At 40.1% G+C, this 18,588-nt stretch overlaps 1 protein-coding gene across 6 annotated transcripts in view; it reads left to right on the top strand.

The window, feature by feature from the left end:
* The window catches only part of frmd3 (FERM domain containing 3), a 51,862-nt gene that overhangs the window by 17,600 nt on the left and 15,674 nt on the right, over window positions 1-18,588 (top strand). Inside the window, exons 3-12 of one of the 6 annotated variants that reach the window (XM_047592365.1) lie at window positions 1,954-1,996; window positions 5,699-5,777; window positions 9,609-9,706; window positions 11,694-11,817; window positions 13,160-13,247; window positions 14,779-14,867; window positions 15,476-15,539; window positions 15,895-15,930; window positions 16,483-16,491; window positions 18,017-18,105. In XM_047592365.1, the coding sequence (XP_047448321.1) occupies window positions 1,954-1,996; window positions 5,699-5,777; window positions 9,609-9,706; window positions 11,694-11,817; window positions 13,160-13,247; window positions 14,779-14,867; window positions 15,476-15,539; window positions 15,895-15,930; window positions 16,483-16,491; window positions 18,017-18,105 (719 nt within the window). Of the gene's footprint in view, window positions 1-1,953; window positions 1,997-5,695; window positions 5,778-9,608; window positions 9,707-11,693; window positions 11,818-13,159; window positions 13,248-14,778; window positions 14,868-15,475; window positions 15,540-15,894; window positions 15,931-16,482; window positions 16,492-18,016; window positions 18,106-18,588 lie in introns of all 6 variants that reach the window. The other 5 variants (XM_047592363.1, XM_047592367.1, XM_047592366.1 and 2 more) reach the window with 5 other exon arrangements.

Here is an 18,588-nt window from a genome sequence, read left to right as displayed (position 1 = left end):
ATACTGCCAGGACAACAGAGTGGCTCAAGAAGAAGCATATTAAGGTCATGGAGTGGCCTAGTCAGTCTCCAGACCTTAACCCGATCGAAAACCTGTGGAGGGAGCTGAAGCTCCGAGTTTCCAAGAGGCAGCCAAGAAACTTGAAGGATTTAGAGACTGTCTGTAAAGATGAATGGGCCAAAATCCCTCCTGCGCTGTGTGCAAACCTGGTGACCAACTACAAGAAACGTCTCATCGCTGTGCTTGCCAACAAAGGTTTCTCTACAAAGTACTGACTTGTGTTGTGCTTGGGGATCAAATACTTATTTCCCTTAATAAAATACATAACAATTTATAACTTTTAGATTGTGTGTTTTTTATGCATTTTCGACTGATATTCTGTCTATACCCATAACCAGTAAACAACCATAAAAACCAGAGTCTGATCATTTCTATGGAAGTGGGCAAACTTACAAATTCAGCAGGGGATCAAATACTTATTTCCCCCACTGTACATGTGTCTAATTAAAAATAAATAAATAAGAAACAAAAAATGGTTTTGATTCATTAATTGAGCAATATCCAAATGATTTTTTCCAGGAAAGAGTTGCTGAGTCTTAAATTTTCATGCATTTCTCATACATGTGTTTCTTTATTGTGTTTCTATTAAAATATTACAGTGACATAAAATCTAAATGAGTACAAGTGTCTGCGCATACAGACACTCACTTCAAGTGAAACATTAAACAGAAGTCAAACCCAAACTACTGTTTCAAATCAAAGCATAAATCATAAGTTAAATCATAAATATCACCTTTGTTTTGTTTCTTTGTGTAACTGCCTCATTGTCATGCACTAAGCTGGAAGAAGCTCATTACTGCCCCCGGAGGCTAGGGGTGGTCCTAAGACACCAATTACATTGGCACTTCACAGCTGGAATGAGCTGCTGTCATAAGAGAGATTTGTGATTATTGACAGTTTTTCAAACAACATATTTTTTTTGTTCTACAAGACAAAATACGTCAAAGATGATGACTAAGTGTTTTCTTTGGCAACTTCCGTGTAATGTGTTGTGGGACCTTCCTGGACCGTTGCCCAGGCTCTAAATCAGACGGCTTTCTGAGCTCTTACCTCTGCAAACAAAAATCAATATGTCAATTTTTAAAATTACTCTTCGCCATTGACAACTTGAGCCGATGCCAAAAACTATGTGGCTGCAGAAGAACAAAGACGCAGAAACTGACTCATAACTTTGAGCACGAAACAGTTGCGTTGAGTCAGCACGGCCAGAATGAAAACATTGGATATTAGTCAGAAAGCAGTCGGTACATTACAGTACAAGTTCAAATTACAAAAAATAAATAAATAAATAAATAACAAGATCAGTCTCCATATTTCAAACAGCCCACACACGGATGAGACCAGACGGTTCTTCTCAATGCAGGCACAGCTAGCGAAACGAGAAAGAAACAGAAACAAGCAACACATGTTACACACACAAAATTGAAAAGCATGGGTTTAACAGTTTGCAGTGAGAAGAAATGTTACGATAGAACATAAGCTCTGTATTCAGAGGCGAGATGTTTTTTTTTTTTTTTTTTACTGTAATCTAAACCTGCCACAAAGTAGTTGAACTTAATACGGTAACATCTTTCCCACTGAGGCTATAATGTCATGGGTCCAGTTCCAGTCTCTGCCCTTTTCCTGGTGTTGACCATCACTTCCTGTCTCTCTCTGCAACCGCATTTAAATAAATAATAAAGGCACAAAAAGGAAGTGATGTATTCTGAATGTGTTTTAGGTGTCATAAAACAAAAACTTTAACTTGAAATTTGACATGTTTATTTCAGTAAATAAAAGTGAATAATATTATTTTTCTTTTCTGAATTATGAATTTTCTGAGTTTTTAAAATGCGATGCCATTTAATCCCTCATCAAAAACCCAACCAGGTAACACCTCCCTTTCTCTTTCAGCACTGGCTGGAGCCCAATAAGCCCGTGGTGAGGCAGATGAAGTGTAAGTGTTCCTTCTGCCTGCTTTGTTGCCTCAGTGCGTATGTGTACTGTGTACGTCTGCATGTGTGTGTGTGTGTGTGTCTGTTGCATTTGTCGCCTGAGGGTCTCCGCAACAAACTGACGACACCACAGGGGCTGTAAAAGGATCACATCTTTATCAGTGTCAAAGTGACTTGATATACAAAAAAAACAAAAAAATAATTGAATCAATTGACATGTAACCTTGTCCATGAAACGGTGACCACCTTTGGTTAAAAATAGCTCTAAATATGTATTTGTGACGATTACATCTGGATGATTTAGTTAAATGCTTATCGGTGCTATTTTTGCAGGAACTGTAGTGACAGAGACGGACAGTGTCTGACGGAGACTTTTTCTTAGAAATGCCGCAGGGAGGCAAATGGAGACACAACGAAGACAGACTAAGTGACAAGAGGAGGGTTTCTCAGAAACAAACTGCTGGAGGCACAAACGGCACAGAAAGGAAATGAAGTCACATGCAAAGCGACAGGCGAGCACGAGCTTAGAGAACTGTAACAAGCAGACAGGCTGCCCTCAGTGGACGTGCACATTAAGAAATTAGTTTTTACATGTGTGGAAATTAACGTCCACATTACCAGCTGCAGATAGAAACACGTTGTATAACGCGCTGTGAGCTGGCACCAGTGAAAAGAGTGGTGGTGCTGTGATATTTTAGGGAGTGTCTCGGTTACAGGACGGCTTTTGTGACATAATCTGGGATCTAAAAGGATGCTTAATTGATGAGGGGTAATTTATCATCTACTGACCTCCTCTCCAGCTCATCTTAGTTTTCCTTTGCCTCAGTCATAGCCGTAAAAAACCTCTTTATATTCTGCATAGGGTCCATTTTAAAATAAGACTGTAACTGATGTAGTTTCAAAAACGCCAGTGTGCCTTTACTTACTTACTTTAAAAAAGATTGTCAGCCACACTTTGTGCAGGAGATTTTATCAATAAAATAAAGAAGCACACATCTCTACATTTTTGCCTGCTCTAAAAAGACTTTATTCCTTCTCTCCCACACTCCTCCGCTCCCCTTCTCTCGTCATGTCTCTAGTCTGAAGTTCACCCACCCTTTTAATGACTGTCCTGTTCTTTCCGTCCCGTTGTAAATTAATAACAGAGCTATTAGCGGCGCATTCTGCTTCATCTGAACATGTGCGAGAGGAGGACAGGAGGCGGGAGGCCGATGACTTCAGTGAAAACGGGAATGAGGGATGGAGGAAGGAACGTGTGGGGGCCAACTCGGAGGGGAGGGGAGGGGAGACAGTGACAGATAACGTGGCTAAAGAAAGAAGTCAGATCAGGGAAGGAAAGAGAAGAGAGGAGATTGGAGAAGGTGATGGTGTGAAAGAAAGAAAAAAGAGGATGAGTGGAGAGAAGAGCTGAGTTGCACTGACACGCCACTTCTCCCTGTGGCAGGATTTTCTCTCAAATTAGATCTGTGTGCGTTGTGTTTTGTTTTGCCTTTGTGCGTTCCAGCTTACGCTCTTCAGCACACGTCACATTTACACAAGTGTGCGCTGGAATGTTATTGGCGCCAATTCACTTTCTCTAATTGCGTTTTCTACAAAAAAAGGAAGAAGAAGAAAAAAAAAAGCACGTTTTCTCCCTTAAGCCTGAGCAAATAAGCGGCTGGAGATCTCTGGGAGCGGGTGGGAGGATTGTGTCTTTCTTTCGCGTTGCTCAGCATGTATTGTGTAGATGTGTGCTGTTTTTCATAGCTAGATAAAACCACAGAGGATCCAGCCAGTCAACGCAAAAGCGGTGAGGGCAATCAGTGAAGACTTCTAGTTCCATGTTAGAGGAGACTCCCCTTCTTCTTCCTCGATGATGATTTTAGGATGGCAGCTGGAGGATCTTGCATGATTTTAGCATTTCCTTTGAAGTGAATCTTAGACTTTATTGTACCACGAGGGAAATTGCTTGGCCACAGTAGCTCAGTTGCACATAAGAAAAAAATGTAAAAAATACACTTTTTAAAACCTCACTTTTGTGAGGGGCGAAGCTTAACTGGAGGCAAAACATCTTAAACACCATAGCCTGTAAACAGTGGTCACTATATTCCAACGGACTGTTTTGGCACAAATGGACGAGGAACACACATTTTAGAGAATATACTAATACACTCACTCTCCGAGACTCTTCATGAGTGTAGTGCCCACTGAGTGTAGTGGGACGACATTCACCGACCCCTACACTCTCACTCACTGGATGGGCGATTTGACCAAAGGAGGACATAGAGGGGACAAAGTCTAGTCTGCCTTTATCAAGTGAAGCCTCTCCAACAAAGATATTACAAGTAGTAAGTGGAACCACAGCAGAGGGTAACGTAGTAAATACAACTTCTGCTTGGACACCCTTGAAACACACAACTAACATTGCTTTAGCTCACGATTAGCATTAGCATTAACATGTAACAGGAATCTCCTAAATAAGCATTAACTTCACGTAATTTTAGTCACAATTTATTTAACGTTATCCAGGCTGATGATGCATTACATATTAATCTTATGTGATATGAAATGTGCACGTTGCACTCAAGCTTCCTTCTGTTTTGCCTCCAGCTAATGCTGCAACGTCACAGTGACGTAGGCCATGAAGTGGTCTGTACATCATCATTTATACTATGAATACTTTTATAGTGTAAACATAAAAGTACTTATTATACTGAATTATAATCAAATACATAAAACATTCAGACAACAAAATAACACAGTGAACAGACCGTATTATTTTGTACTACAAATATAACAGTTCAGACTGGTGGTTAGTTGGTCTCATCCGTATTGACTGACAAGATGCGAGACTTCCGGGCAGGATTTCACTTTCTTGTTGTTGCTTTCTAAAAGTGTGAGTCAATAGGAAGTCTCGTGTAACACACCTTAAAGTAAACAGAGGACGAAAAGAATCTGAATTGAATTTAAAACATATAATTGGGCCACTTTAACTGTCATAGTATAAATTCAATTCCGTTTTTATGTTTTCGTAAACCTGCACATTGATTTATATCGTTGCTGACACAACGACATTGCTATTTGCTATTTGCCGGGGTTTCTTTGCAAATATGCCAACTTCTCAGGGCAAACTTTGAACATGAGCGCATGCGTGTGAGACCTCTGGAGGGAGTTTAAGCCGCTGCTGTTGTTTGATATCCAAACCCTGCAGCCCATATTGACTCTGTGTGTGCGTGTGTGTATGAATGTTATTGCGCATAATTTAAACAGCATTCAAAGCTCAAATCCACGCCGGCAGCCACGACACACACACACATACACGCACACAGGGAGACAGAAATGTTTAGGACTCAGATCAAAGCAAAAGAAACAGACGTCAGTTCAAGCATGTGTGTGTGTGTGTGCGATGAGTAATTATTGTAATTATCAAATGACTAATCAGTATTAGAGATGTTCTGTGATGCTTTTTTTTGTCCACATCTTCTTTTCCTCTTCAGGTTTACATAATCCTCATTTCTCTATGCTCTAAATGTATTCCTCTTTTTTACTCTCCCTCTCCTGTCTTTCTTAAAATCCCCTATTTGGGTCCCTCTCTTTTACTTCCCTCAAGGTTCTCTCATGTTTTAGTAATGGATGTCAGCCCTGTCTAACTTTCTTTACTGTCACCATGATTGTCTAAAAATAACATTTTCTTCTTATCGTTGTGTGTCCCGTCTCTCCAGCAGCTCATCAGCCATACACCATGTGCTTCCGGGTCAAGTTTTACCCTCACGAGCCCATGAAGATCAAGGAGGAGCTCACCAGGTAAAACACAGAGCGTAGACAGGATAAAACGTAAGAGGAGAGCGGTTAAACAATATATCCAGACACAGAGGCAAGCTGTGATGGACATTTGTGCTGATTCAAGCCTAGATAACCTAGTGGTTTACCGTCTTTTAAATGTTGTCAGAAGCTTTGAATACCGATCTTCAACCCAATGTAGCTACGGCCATATTTGTTAGCATCGACAGAAAACATACCATATAAAGGAAAAGTTATAAAAACATAATTGCTTTTAGGACGCTGCTTGCACGTAGAAGAATACTATGGCATTGGAAATCAACAAATCCATCCGAAGTGTCTTTCTTGTTTAGTGACCTGACACAATTCATACAGTTACAGAAAACAAAATATACTCTCAGGGGGTCTGGGGACTAATTATTTTCTGTCTGGGGTCTGGTGTTAAGGTAAACTTAAAACTGTACCCACTTAATGACCACTCACATTGGTATCTGCGATTGTGAATGAATCCATGTGAACCATGTCTTGTTTAGAGCACAACTTAAGTGTTGGCGAGCCTACATCTATCCTCTTTTTGTTATATATATATATATATATATATATATTTATATATATATGCATAGATTCATGTTTTCGGGGGGGAAACAATGCATCTGTTTGCTTTGTTGAGAGCGTCTCTTTATTCAAACCAACCAGCACCATGGTTAAGTTTCACTGGTCCGGTAGTAGTAGTTTGAGTGGTGACCAGTGTTAACACAGTCACTTGAAAATTACTTTTCATGTTTTTAAAAAGTAACTTGATTTTGAATAAATTTATAAATAAATAAAATACATCTTTTTATCAGAAATGTAGCATTTCCTCTGCAACTTACTACCAACTCCTTCAACTCTCCCCAATTTACTGGTTTTGCTGCAAAGTCTTGACTCTTGACTTTAATTTTTTTGGGGAGGCGAACCTCTGTCCCTTCAGCCTCTAAGCTGCACCTCTAACAGCTACTCCAGTGGTGGCATTTCCAGCTTGAAAACGCGCATCTCTCTCCTCCCTCCACTGTTGTCTGCGTTTGTGTAGCCGCGTGGTATTACATGTGAGTTGCCCTCATGCTGAAAACGTGGTGACGTCACTCCCCGAGACACAAGAAGAATGCAAAAGTATAAAATGGGAAAAATATTACTGGTTTGGAAATAGTAACGCGTTAGATTGCTCGTTACTGGGAAAAAAGTGGTCGGATTAGAGTAACCCTTAGTGGCCTTAGTGGCAAACACGTATGTAATAAATAGATAATAGATGTGCACACATCCTCACCACGGCCACCGCCAAAACACACACTCAGGCGTAGTGATCATTTGAAATGCTCACTCAGCAGACACTCTTGCTTCATCTGAGCTGTCATGTATCACCATCTCTGCTTCTTTTCATCACTCACTTTCTGTCCTTTCCTTTCCTTCCACCCTGCTTTCTCATCTTGCTCCCTCTCTTTCTCACACTATTCAAATCTCTCCACTCTATTCAGTTTCACCACTAAGGCTTCTGCTCCTTGTCCATCTTTTTTCTTGCCATTAACTCAGCTCGCTCTCTTCCTTCTTGTGTCTCTCCAAATCTCTCAATTCACTTGGACATCTCTCTCTCTCTCTCTCTCTCTCTCTCTCTCCAACTTTAAGTACATAATGACAATAGATGCACATCATTGTTTGTATTCAAGATGTTGCTTCTTTTCCCGTCTCGTCCTTGCAGTTTGGAAGGGCTGCATTTTATTGTCTGTTCATTAGTGCATCTTAAAAAAACAAAAAACACCTCATCCCAGACTCCTCTAGGAGTCACCATTATAGCAGCATAGCAGAGACTGCAGTCAGTGATGAAATCCTGCAGAGTGCTCAATATCAAGTTATTTTTTTTCCATAATTGAAATCCCGAATCTTTTATGCTAATGTGTGAGCTGAGTGTGCTCCAGTTTTCAGGATGCTATTTTCAGTTTCCTCCTCAAAAGTTTTCCCCCAATTATCAAAAATAGATGCAAAGAAATGTATTAGGCTGTTCTGCAACTCACATTTAAATCCCAAAGCTATATTGTATTTTTCATGCAGCCCTGGTAGAAGTTGGCTGGGGAGGTCGGGGTCATGGAGGGGGCTCATCTGATGTCATTCAGGAGACCAAAATTCAAATTTAAGCACCACCTTTTATGCACATTTACTGCAGAAAACTCTATTTAAAGTGCACTGCCTGCACAGTAGGTGTTTACAGAAAAAAAAAATAGTTTTAAGTATTGGTATATTTGGTAGACTTGACCTTAAGCTTAGTCTTAAAAGAGCGCTGTATGTTTGTAACCTGCTGGGTGATCCGTGTGCAGTTGCCGCTGACCTACACAAAGTGAACGGCATACGGTAAATGAGAAAGGGAATAATGAACCATAGAGTGAGGGGCGAAGAGACATAAAGAGAGAAGGAGAAAGGCGAGAAAGAAAAAAAAGTAGGCAGAGAAAACTGAAAAGAGGTAAAAATCTGAGTTTAACTTTCAAGTTGAGAGTACAAAAACATGAGCATTGATCAATCCAGAACTGAGTCTGAACTTCCTGCTGCATGAAACAAGAAAAGTGTAAAGATACTGTAGCTGTAAGATCATAACAAGATTCAAGGACGTAAATTAGAAAATGATGTGAAGACGGAGAAAGAAGGAAGCTTCAAAAGTGAAAGAAAACTGACAATGACTAAATTAACTCCAACTGAGGAGGTTGTGAAAATATCTGTGTTTTTAAGCCAATGCAATAAAAACTACATGATGCTGCAGACTGGCTCTATAAATAAAATAAAGGTTCATTACAGAAGTTGGCTTTTCACTCCATTCAGTCTTTTCCTCTTTTCTTCTGCTGCTTCCCAAGTTCAGAAACAAGTGAACTGAGCCAGTCGATTCAGGGGACGCGAGTCTCTGTTGTTGCCTCATCTGGAAACTCATCTGTATCCATGACAACACACGCAAGTCCCCAGTTTCAGCACCACTGTCTTTTTGTGTGTGTGAGTGTGTCTCCACGGTAACGCGAGGCAAATCAGCGTGTCAGCAGCAGGCCTAAACTTGTCTGCACCGAAGCCGTTTCCATGGTGACTACAGTACCAGTCTCTGCTGTATGGTCCATGTTTCCACGGAAATAATCTTGTGTCTTTAACTGCCATGGCAACACAGCCACAGTTTATTATTCTACCATGGACTGAGGCTGTATTTACCTCATGACTTGTACCAATAACCATTTGAATGTACACTGCCTGGTTGTGGAATATGTTAGTCTGTTTGAGAAGGTGGGGGCAGTGCTGTGATCTGGGGTTGCTGCAGTCGCTCAGGTCCAGGTTCAACAACATTACACCCAAAGAATGAGGTCAGCTGACTACCTGAACGTACTGAAGGACCAGGTTATTCTGAGATGACAATGCCAGGATTCATGGGGCTCTTATTGTGAAAGAGTGGTTCAGGCAGCATGAGACATCACTCCCATACATGGATTGGCCACCAAACAGTCCAGACCTTAACCCCATTGAGAATCTTTGGGATGTGCTGGAGAAGGATTTGCACAGTGGTCAGACTCTCCCATCATGCAACACTGGATGGACATAAATCTTTTTGGTCCAGGGTGTGTATGATTGTGAAAATACACTACGTATTTTCCTTCACAATGTGGGAATTTACTTTTTATGGCAACATGCACTTAAATGTTCATATTAAATGCCAATTTTGATGCAAGAAGAATAACCAGTCAGACATTTTTTTTTTACTACTCACTACCATACTGTATAAAAAGTAAACCCTCAATCTGAATAAGACCCGAAGTGCACACTCAGGTCTCAACTGTTTGTTTCTGTGTGTATATCCAGGTACCTCCTGTATCTCCAGCTAAAGAGAGATATCTACCACGGTCGTCTCCTCTGTCCTTTCGCTGAAGCAGCGTATCTGGGAGCCTGCATTATACAGGGTGAGGACTATTGACAGCCACATAATCTAATACAGCCTACATTCAACAACTGTAGATCTATATAGTAGATGGTATTAAGCAAGTAGAGCTCCCCCTGGTGTCTGGCTGTAGTATAGATCATAAGCTCCACCTCCTCTGGATGCGACTTTGGCCGAACTAAAACACTTAAATACATGAGAATTTTTTCTTTTCTTTTCAAGGATGGTTTCTGTCATTTTAGGTAGTTAAGATAATGTTTACAGAAAATGTTGTCACGATGTATAAGTGATTTATAGATATAGGGGTTATCCATGATCGATAATAGTTCGCTCAGTGTCCTCGTGTCCACCACCACTTCAAAGTCTGCTATCGGTAACAGAACTAACCTTTGTAATCAGTTTATTAAGTCTGTTGGTGTCATTGTTAACAAAGCTGCTCCCACATAGGATAAACACAATACTGACAATTAAATACTTTGATATTTTAAGATTACACAAGACTATGGGACACAGCTCTTCTGTCAGGTCTGAGGTACACACATACTTTGATCCAACATCACTCTGCTTGGTTTAGAAATTTCTTTTCTTCTTTCCATTCTGGCTCTTTATGCTTCATTATTGATAATATGTTTTCTAACTCAAAATCTGCTGTTGCGTCACATTTTAATTATACTTCCATTATATATCTGTGACCCACTGTTGAAAGTTAAAGTAAAAAATGTTTCAGGGTCCAGTGACTACTTGTGGTTGTGAAATATTACTATATAAAAATCACTAAATTGATATATTAAAATATCTATTGTGAAATATAACAGAATATTTATGCATTGTCAGGTATTAAACAGGAACTGATATTCACATCCTGTCTATTTCTCTTTGCTTAAGCGAAGTAAAGCTTCTCCATGTATTCTTATTATTAACCCTGCCAGCTGTATACATTTAATAATAATATTGTGTGGTGCAACGTGTGTAAACACTTGTCGTTTAACTAGCTAGGATGGAATATATGATGCCCCTAGCTATGTCTGTCCTTTACTCCAGTCACTCTCACTGTTTGACTGGTCTCTGCCTCATTAACCGGCTTCATTTCAGGTCATCAGACAGTAGTTGTAATCCTCCAGTTTAAATCACCAAGAGATGGACGTGCACCACCGGGAGAAGGAATAAACAGGGGTGTCTTTTTCCTCAGTCAGTTCACACTTAACATTTTAAAGATGAACCACAGCGCAGAGCCACTTGCTTTAATACGGATTAAGAGAAGAATTAGCTGAGCGGTATCATACACATAAACCCTTCTGGCTGATGTGCCGCTAACACGCTCTGATTGGCTCATATCCCCGGAGAGCGCAGTGTGAATGGCTGAGATATCTCAACCCACAGCGTGTCTGCGGCGTATCATTGGCTCCTCTGATTAACCGGGGCAGGTCCTGTCCCACTTTACAGGGGCGTTGATTATAGAGCTGGAGAATAGTTTGAGGATTATTCTTTAATTAACCTTTACCATGACTGCTAATTAAGAGCGGATTTGAAGGACAAATTAGTCTCTGATAAAGTTCAAGAGGAAATGTATGAATAAGGGTTACGTGACTCATGTGTTATGTTACTTACCTTTAATGTCATAGGGAAATAACTAGTAAACTTGCTGTTTATACAAATCTGTTTAATTTATTTAATCATTTGAAAAATATACTTCCTATATATACTGTATTGTGTTATATAAGCAGATTGATATCCTATACATCTATTACACTCTCTTATGGTAACAAGACTCCAAATTATCTGTATACAACTTATTCCTTATTTCTATGTGAAAATGACATGTAACACATTTTTTGAAACCTTTAAAAGGGCCTCTAGCTCAATATCGTCACTTCTGGGTAAAGCCAAACCAGCCGCCATCCTGTATTTGTGCCAAGCTAAAAGGCCTGCTCGCCATAGCCACATAAGCACCTCCCAAAATGAATTATGAATTGTTCCTTTAAAATGCTCCTGTCGTGCTCTCCTTACAGCCGAGCTCGGGGATTATGACCCAGAGGAGCACCCGTCGGACTACATCAGAGACTTCAAACTGTTCCCCAAACAATCCCTCAAACTGGAGAGGAAGATTATGGAAATACACAAGAACGAGCTCAGGTAACAGAGAAACTTTTTTTTGTGTGTGTCTGGTTGGGTTTTGTTTGTTGTCTGGAGAAGGGCCTTTGTCATGAGTTTAGTTTGACACCGGTGACAGGTGTGGATGCTCACTCCTGTGATCTTTGCTTTCCAAACAGGCTACAGAGACAGTTTTGTACTCAAACAAACAATAAAGGGCTGTCTGCCGTACTGGCTAGAAACACAATACTTTACTACCCAGAGACTTGTCATCCATCGAGGAACGTCTCTGAGTCTAGATTTAGCTGATGAACAAAAGCAGAAATAAATCTGCATAGAAATTAACATGGATTATTTATTTCAGGCCAGATTTAAACACCTTGCTTTTTTTTTTTTTTTTTTAACCAGACACTCAGAACTACAATTTTAATCTTCTTGTCTTCATTTGAATTTGGACAAAAGGCCTTCTTTTGGCGAGCTTGAAAACTGCTCAGTCACAGTACGTATCAATGAACCCTGGTTAACTACAGGAGCTCATTCAACACTGTCTGGACCTTTTTCGTCGAGATTTAATGCACCAATAGGTTTCTGCATGATCATAAAAATAAAAAACATGAAAACATTTTCAAATTTTGTCCCTTTTCCTTGTCTTGCTGTCGTCAACATGGAATAATAATAAACATCCACCATCGGCTTGTTTCCACATCACTGCAGCTGATAAATAATGTTGCGGGGTTTGTGACCGTCACACTTACAGCGATCATAGAACATCAAAGAGGTCCCGCAGCACAGAGGCAAATGACGCCAAGTGTCTGTCCTTCTGTCTGTCTGATTAACGGCCTCCAGATTAACACTGAACTGTGGAGACATTTCAGGTGACGGGGAGCGCTCTGCATGTTTGGGAGTTTTATTTTTTTATAGTCAAGAAGCCCTTTAATGTGTTTTAAGTTTTTCCTTTTGTGCGTGTGTTGACAAAGAGATGCAGTTTAAATGCTGACTCACAGCAGATGTTTGGAGTCTCCCTTCTCGTTTCTTTAACTTTGCAGCACTTAAGAGACTCGTGGGCGAGAGAGGCGTCAACGCGTCTGGAAATATGTGGCCGCTGTTAATATCTCTGCTTTCATGTTCGCAGATGATCAAAAACCTAGCCAAAAAATATGAAACTGATTAGAGAAATATGATGATATGACGTCTGTGTTGGGTTGGCAAATAATAAAGGAGATAAAAAGTGCCGCATTTACGTCCTGGAGGAACAATGTGAATCTTTAAATCAAAGGAATTAACACAACCAAGTTGATGTTTGACAGAATGATCAGTTCAATTCATATTGATTTGTTGTCTGACATTTAATCCAATCAAAACTAACTCTCCTCTCCTCTTTTAGGGGTCAGTGTGCTGCGTTAGCAGAGTTGAACATGCTCCAAAGGGCTCACAGCCTTGAAACGTACGGAGTCGACCCTCACCCTTGCAAGGTAATTTGTTCCCATGGCTCAGTAATTTATCACGTGCAAATTTGACAGAAATGCATGTCAGAAGTATACGCATATGTATGCAATAATTTAAATAAACATGGCCCCAACATTTCATCCATTTATTAATATTCAATAAATTTTATTAATTTATTCATTTCAACCATCCTTCTCAGCGCGCAGCTTTAGTATCTGCTGTTGCAGTTTATTAAAATGACAGTAAATATTTGTCGAGCCCCGACTGATTAGGAAACAACTGCAGTGATAAAGTCAGGAATTGCACTTAAAGTCAGACAACATTTGACTCTTTGCTGTCATTTTGAGGTCTGATTTTAAGCTGCACACTGAAAGGAAGTTGGAGGCGTGCAGCTCTTCATCCAACAGCTCACTGTGACTGCTCCTTCTTGTTCCCCCAAAACAGATTTGAAACTGGTCTGCTGTCAAAATGCAACAGAAATAACCATTGTCTTGGTTTGCAGGCACTTTTTTAAAAATTTTTTTATCAGCAATCGTCAATCATGTGATCACAGTTCAGCATTCATATCTAGGCATCTGAATATAGAGGTTACATTGACGGTAACTTAATACTTTTTACAGTATCTATTTGCAATATCTATACGGAAACACACCCACATTACAATGCACATTTGTGCTACTTAGAGATAGACAGTGATATAACATAGATTAAAATCTAAATATTTAAGACTGAAGCTTTAAGTGCAAAGTTACACTTACTGTTGTGACTCTAAGAAACAGAAGTTATTTATTATTTATTATCAATTAAAGATGAATTGTCAGTGTAGCTTTTCATGCATGACTGATTAATGAAGCAGGATTATATGTAGCTAAGAGGTCACAAAAGAAGAGCAGAAAGGAGGAAACATAAATGAGATGAGTGAAGGAAGGTCAGATCGTCACATTCAGAAAGACACGTCAGGTCTTTAATGAGTCAGTGTTTATGATTACATCTTTATACTATTAGTAGACTTTTGTAAACTGTTAATATTACATTTCACGCTGGCATGGCAGGTAGAACAGACTGAATCTGTAAAACTGTATTTCGCAGATCGCTCTTCCTCCTCTCCCCCTCTCTGTACAATCACTCAGAGTGTGAAACCCTATCATGATCAGACTGTCTTTCAGAGAAGATCCCCTTTATCTGCTCCACTCTCGTCAGACGAGCTGTTTATAATTCGGTTGGCTGAGAATAGCTGTCGTTGTATCAAACAAATCTGTCAGGATCAAGAATCTGAGAACGCAAGCAAAAACAAAATGTTGTGAGCACATAATTAAAGGAAACTGATTTACATACAGAGAGACATGTTGACAGAGAGTAGGAGATTTACAGATATTTAAATCAATGCCGGGAACATATTGTGATCTGATCTAAAACTTTTTTTTTTCTGACTTGTTCTTGATGTTCATTGAAGGGTTCAACTTTGAAAGACTTGATTTTGTGCAGGTGTCATCAGTATGGAGATAATTAATGACCCTACCTCCACCCTGCATCATATGTAACGTGTTTGTTTTTCAGGACTTTACGGGCTCCACTGCCTTCCTCGGGTTCACGGCCACGGGTTTTGTGGTGTTCCAGGGAAACAAGAGGATCCACCTCCTCAAATGGTACAAAATGATGTGTCTTTATATGTGGTCATTAAATGTGTAGCCTCTGTCAAATCTAACCAAAGTATCCCTGAAACGATGCTGAAGATTAAAGATTTAAGACCAGCTATTTAAAATGAGCCCTGCCAAACCAGTGGGTGGCTTTACATGTAGTATTTAGTTTCTAGACAAACATAATGATTTTATCTTGCTTGCTCTTATTGATTTGGAGGAGAACATTAAGTAGCATCTGATAATATTAAATTACACATATATATATATCCGTAAATAAATACCCACAGACAATGTTTGACTTAACCAAACACATCGATTCCGCAACATTTATAGTTTATTAGTAGTCTATAAAAATGGACAATATTTCCTAAGGTCAGTACAGGCTTTGAAGTCCAACTAACAGGTGGTGCAGGCAAGTAATATAAAGGAGGAGGAAAAAATAACAATATATAGGTTTCTGAAGCTTAAAATGGGAACAAAGAGCACTTTAAACTTGAAACTCATCGTGATATGTTTTTGCAAATATTCACAGTGCACTATTCATTCATTTTACATGCTTCTCATCTTATAATAGTTTTTATTCCTGTATCCTGTAATGCCACTGTTCTCCGCAGGGCTGACGTGAGCAAGCTGAAGTTCGAGGGAAAAACCTTTTACGTGATCGGGATTCAGAAGGAGGTGAGCGTGACGACTCCCAAAGATTCACAATGCTGAAGCAAATGTTTGGTTTCCTCCGTTATGGTGCTGAGTCGTGTACTCCTGTAGTGAAGTCATCAGTAAGAACAGATGTAAAACGTAGATGTAGACGCACAGTTACATCTGTGTTCAGTGAATGTTTGTGGACCTCAAGTGAACTCTGCATCCTTCATTCTCTTTCCCCCCCCCCCCCCCACCTCCGTCCTCTCCTTTCTTCCCTCCTCTGTGTGTGTGTGTGTGTGTGTGACGGTTACGTCAGATAAACGTGTTAAGAAACTGTACTGTTTGTACTCCTGTCCACCATCACACACACTGTACATGTGTGTCGCTGTTTCAGATCTCCCTAACAGGCAGGATTCACTGTAACAGGATGGTGGGTGTGTTACGACAAACCTCCTCACTCGCATTATGTGTCGACTGTGACCCAAATATGAGACTCCTTCGCTGCTTCGCACCTTTGACCAATTCAAATTAAAACCTCTCCCCGAAACTAAGACAGACGGGTGTCTTGCATTTGGGACACGTCACTTCATCCGTGCGCTTGATGTTTCCCATCCAGCAGAGGTGTGGTAGATTCTGAGCAGCAGCTTCGGTGCCTCATCTTTATGCTTTCTTCATTCTGCAGGATTTTAATCGGATGCTATAGATTCATATAGCAGCCCACGATAACTCTGCCTGAAGTGGCTTTGTAATAGCTGATGAATGCCTAAAGCCAGTTTGCTCTTTAATCTACCAACTAGTCAGTTATTCAGTCGGTCTCATAACTGTTCTGTTCATTACAGAAGCTTAAACCGGCTCTCTCATCGCTGCTTAACTCGTCCGTCTGTCTGTCTGTCTGTCTGTTTATTTGTTTGTTTGACAACTCATGGAGGGCTGAAGATTTTATCTTTGTGTTTCTGTCTCTTCTCTCTGTGTGTTAACATAGTCATCACTGGTGAGTAAATACGAGAAATGGTAGCAGCACAAAGCCTTGTCGTACCTAAATCCTCAATCTGACTTGGGCCCGTCCCTGCAGTCCTGCCCCCACCTCACCGTATGAGTGGACTATTTAGAATTATTTAGCCGTTTGCTGTCGTTCATTGTCCTTTTCTGTTATTTGTCACCTCGTTGTCACTTCATTCAGTGCATTAATTCATTTGAAGTTTTTTGCAAATCATTCCTGCAAACAATTATTTTGTCTGTTTGCCATTAAACGTGTTTTGTTCTGTGACTTCAGTTTCTGTCCTCGTCCTGTACAACTACCGTATATCACAATTCAGAGCTCCATTGTTAGTGAACTGTGGATTATGTAACATTATAATGCATAATCTGTACCCGTTGTCTGTGTTTTTAATCTGAAATGTCAAACACTGTTCAAGAAAATTGTCAATTTTTTTTTTTTTTTGACTGTGTCATTGTATTTACGGTATGTCAGCGTGCATTTTCATACATTCTCACCGTATTTTGTCATGGTTTGAACTGTGTGTTGATGTCTGCCCTGAGTTTTCCACCATGTTACACCACGATTTCCCTCTTTGCACTCATTTCAGTTTACCTTAACCTACTATACATGTCCCACCTTGAGCTGATGACCCAACTTTGGTGTCAATTTTAATTTCCAGATGAAAATATTCTAAGAAAATCTTCTGGTACTGCAAAGATACGAGTTATTTCTGATTTTATTAATCACATATTAAGTATTCCTAGATGATCTCTCTAATAGTGCATGTAAATGTTTTGTACATATCTCGAGTGTGGTCATAAAATACGACATCAGCCAAAGTGGGACCAAAGACAATTTTTTTCAACAATATATTGCAGTTCAGGCACTTTGACACATACGTGACCACACAAACACACACACACATACACACACGTAAACCATAACTGCATACCTGATGTATCTGATACACGACATTGGAGGGGGCTGAGCAATGCAGCGATGTAGCTTAACCGAGTGGGCTGAGAGAACAGCTGTAACGAGGACGTCTGGACCAGTTCATGAGTCAAGGTCCCGATATTTATTGTTTTTTAAAAGAACTTCACCGTGGCTGTTGACGTGTTACAGTAGCTCACTCTCATGTCATCGATTTCACAGTTTCCTCTCAGCCTCTCGCTCCACCCTCTGCCCTCATGGCTGAACAGTATTGATCTTGTACATCTCATGTTACCAGACACAGAGACCAAAAAAGAAACATTTACAGGAATAAATTCCTCCTCTGGTCCTAAAAGACTCATGTTCTGCTCAATGTTTTTTTTGTTTTGTTTTTTTAACTGCTGAACAGTGGCTAAAACCCTCCATCTCCTTTATCTCTTACTAAGCGTTCAGCTTTGGGTCTGTGGATCAGCATTTTGCTCAGCTCCCTCTCGTCGTGTTCAGCACTTCTCCTCTTGTCCTTATTCACACATTTTACGGCCGTCCCATTTCTCATCCTCACTGTCTCTTTCTCTCTCTCTCGTCTTTGTCATTTTCTGCGCAGAAGAAACTGGTCTTGACATTTCACACCTCGACTCCTGCTGCGTGTAAGCACTTATGGAAGTGCGGGGTGGAGAACCAGGCCTTTTACAAGTGCGTCTACACACACACACACACACACACACACACACAAACACATATTGAGTTCACCCTGGAAGGATTATTAAAACCCCAAAAATACAACAAAAGTCTGCAGTTCTTGTTCATGCTTCATATTGAATTAATTTATTATATATTCATTTGTGTCATCACATCTGGCTAGAACTGTTTTATCTCAGCTTTTATTTTTAGCACAGTGAGTCTTTTTTTTATTTTTTTTTATCTTATTTTAATGCCTCTGTGTGTGGCCCCACAACAACATGCTGCTGTCCTTCACTGGGGAGCAGCTGATTGCTCCGAGGGCTTCACTCTGATCTGGAAAGACTATTGACCCTGCTGGCATGGCAGGAATGGAAACAATCACGGGGTGAAGGTGAAAGTTTGGCGATAAGAGACAAAACATGAAAGGCATGAGTTTTTTTTTTGTGTGTGTGTGTTGGTCAAGTTTCAGTGAAATTTTTAGCAAAGCAGCTTCAT

This window comes from Mugil cephalus, chromosome 8 (assembly GCF_022458985.1).
Source record: "Mugil cephalus isolate CIBA_MC_2020 chromosome 8, CIBA_Mcephalus_1.1, whole genome shotgun sequence".
NCBI classification, from domain to species: Eukaryota; Metazoa; Chordata; class Actinopteri; order Mugiliformes; family Mugilidae; genus Mugil; species Mugil cephalus.
The sequence above is the reverse complement of the archived record's forward strand: the minus strand, read 5'-3'. Positions and strand labels throughout refer to the sequence as shown.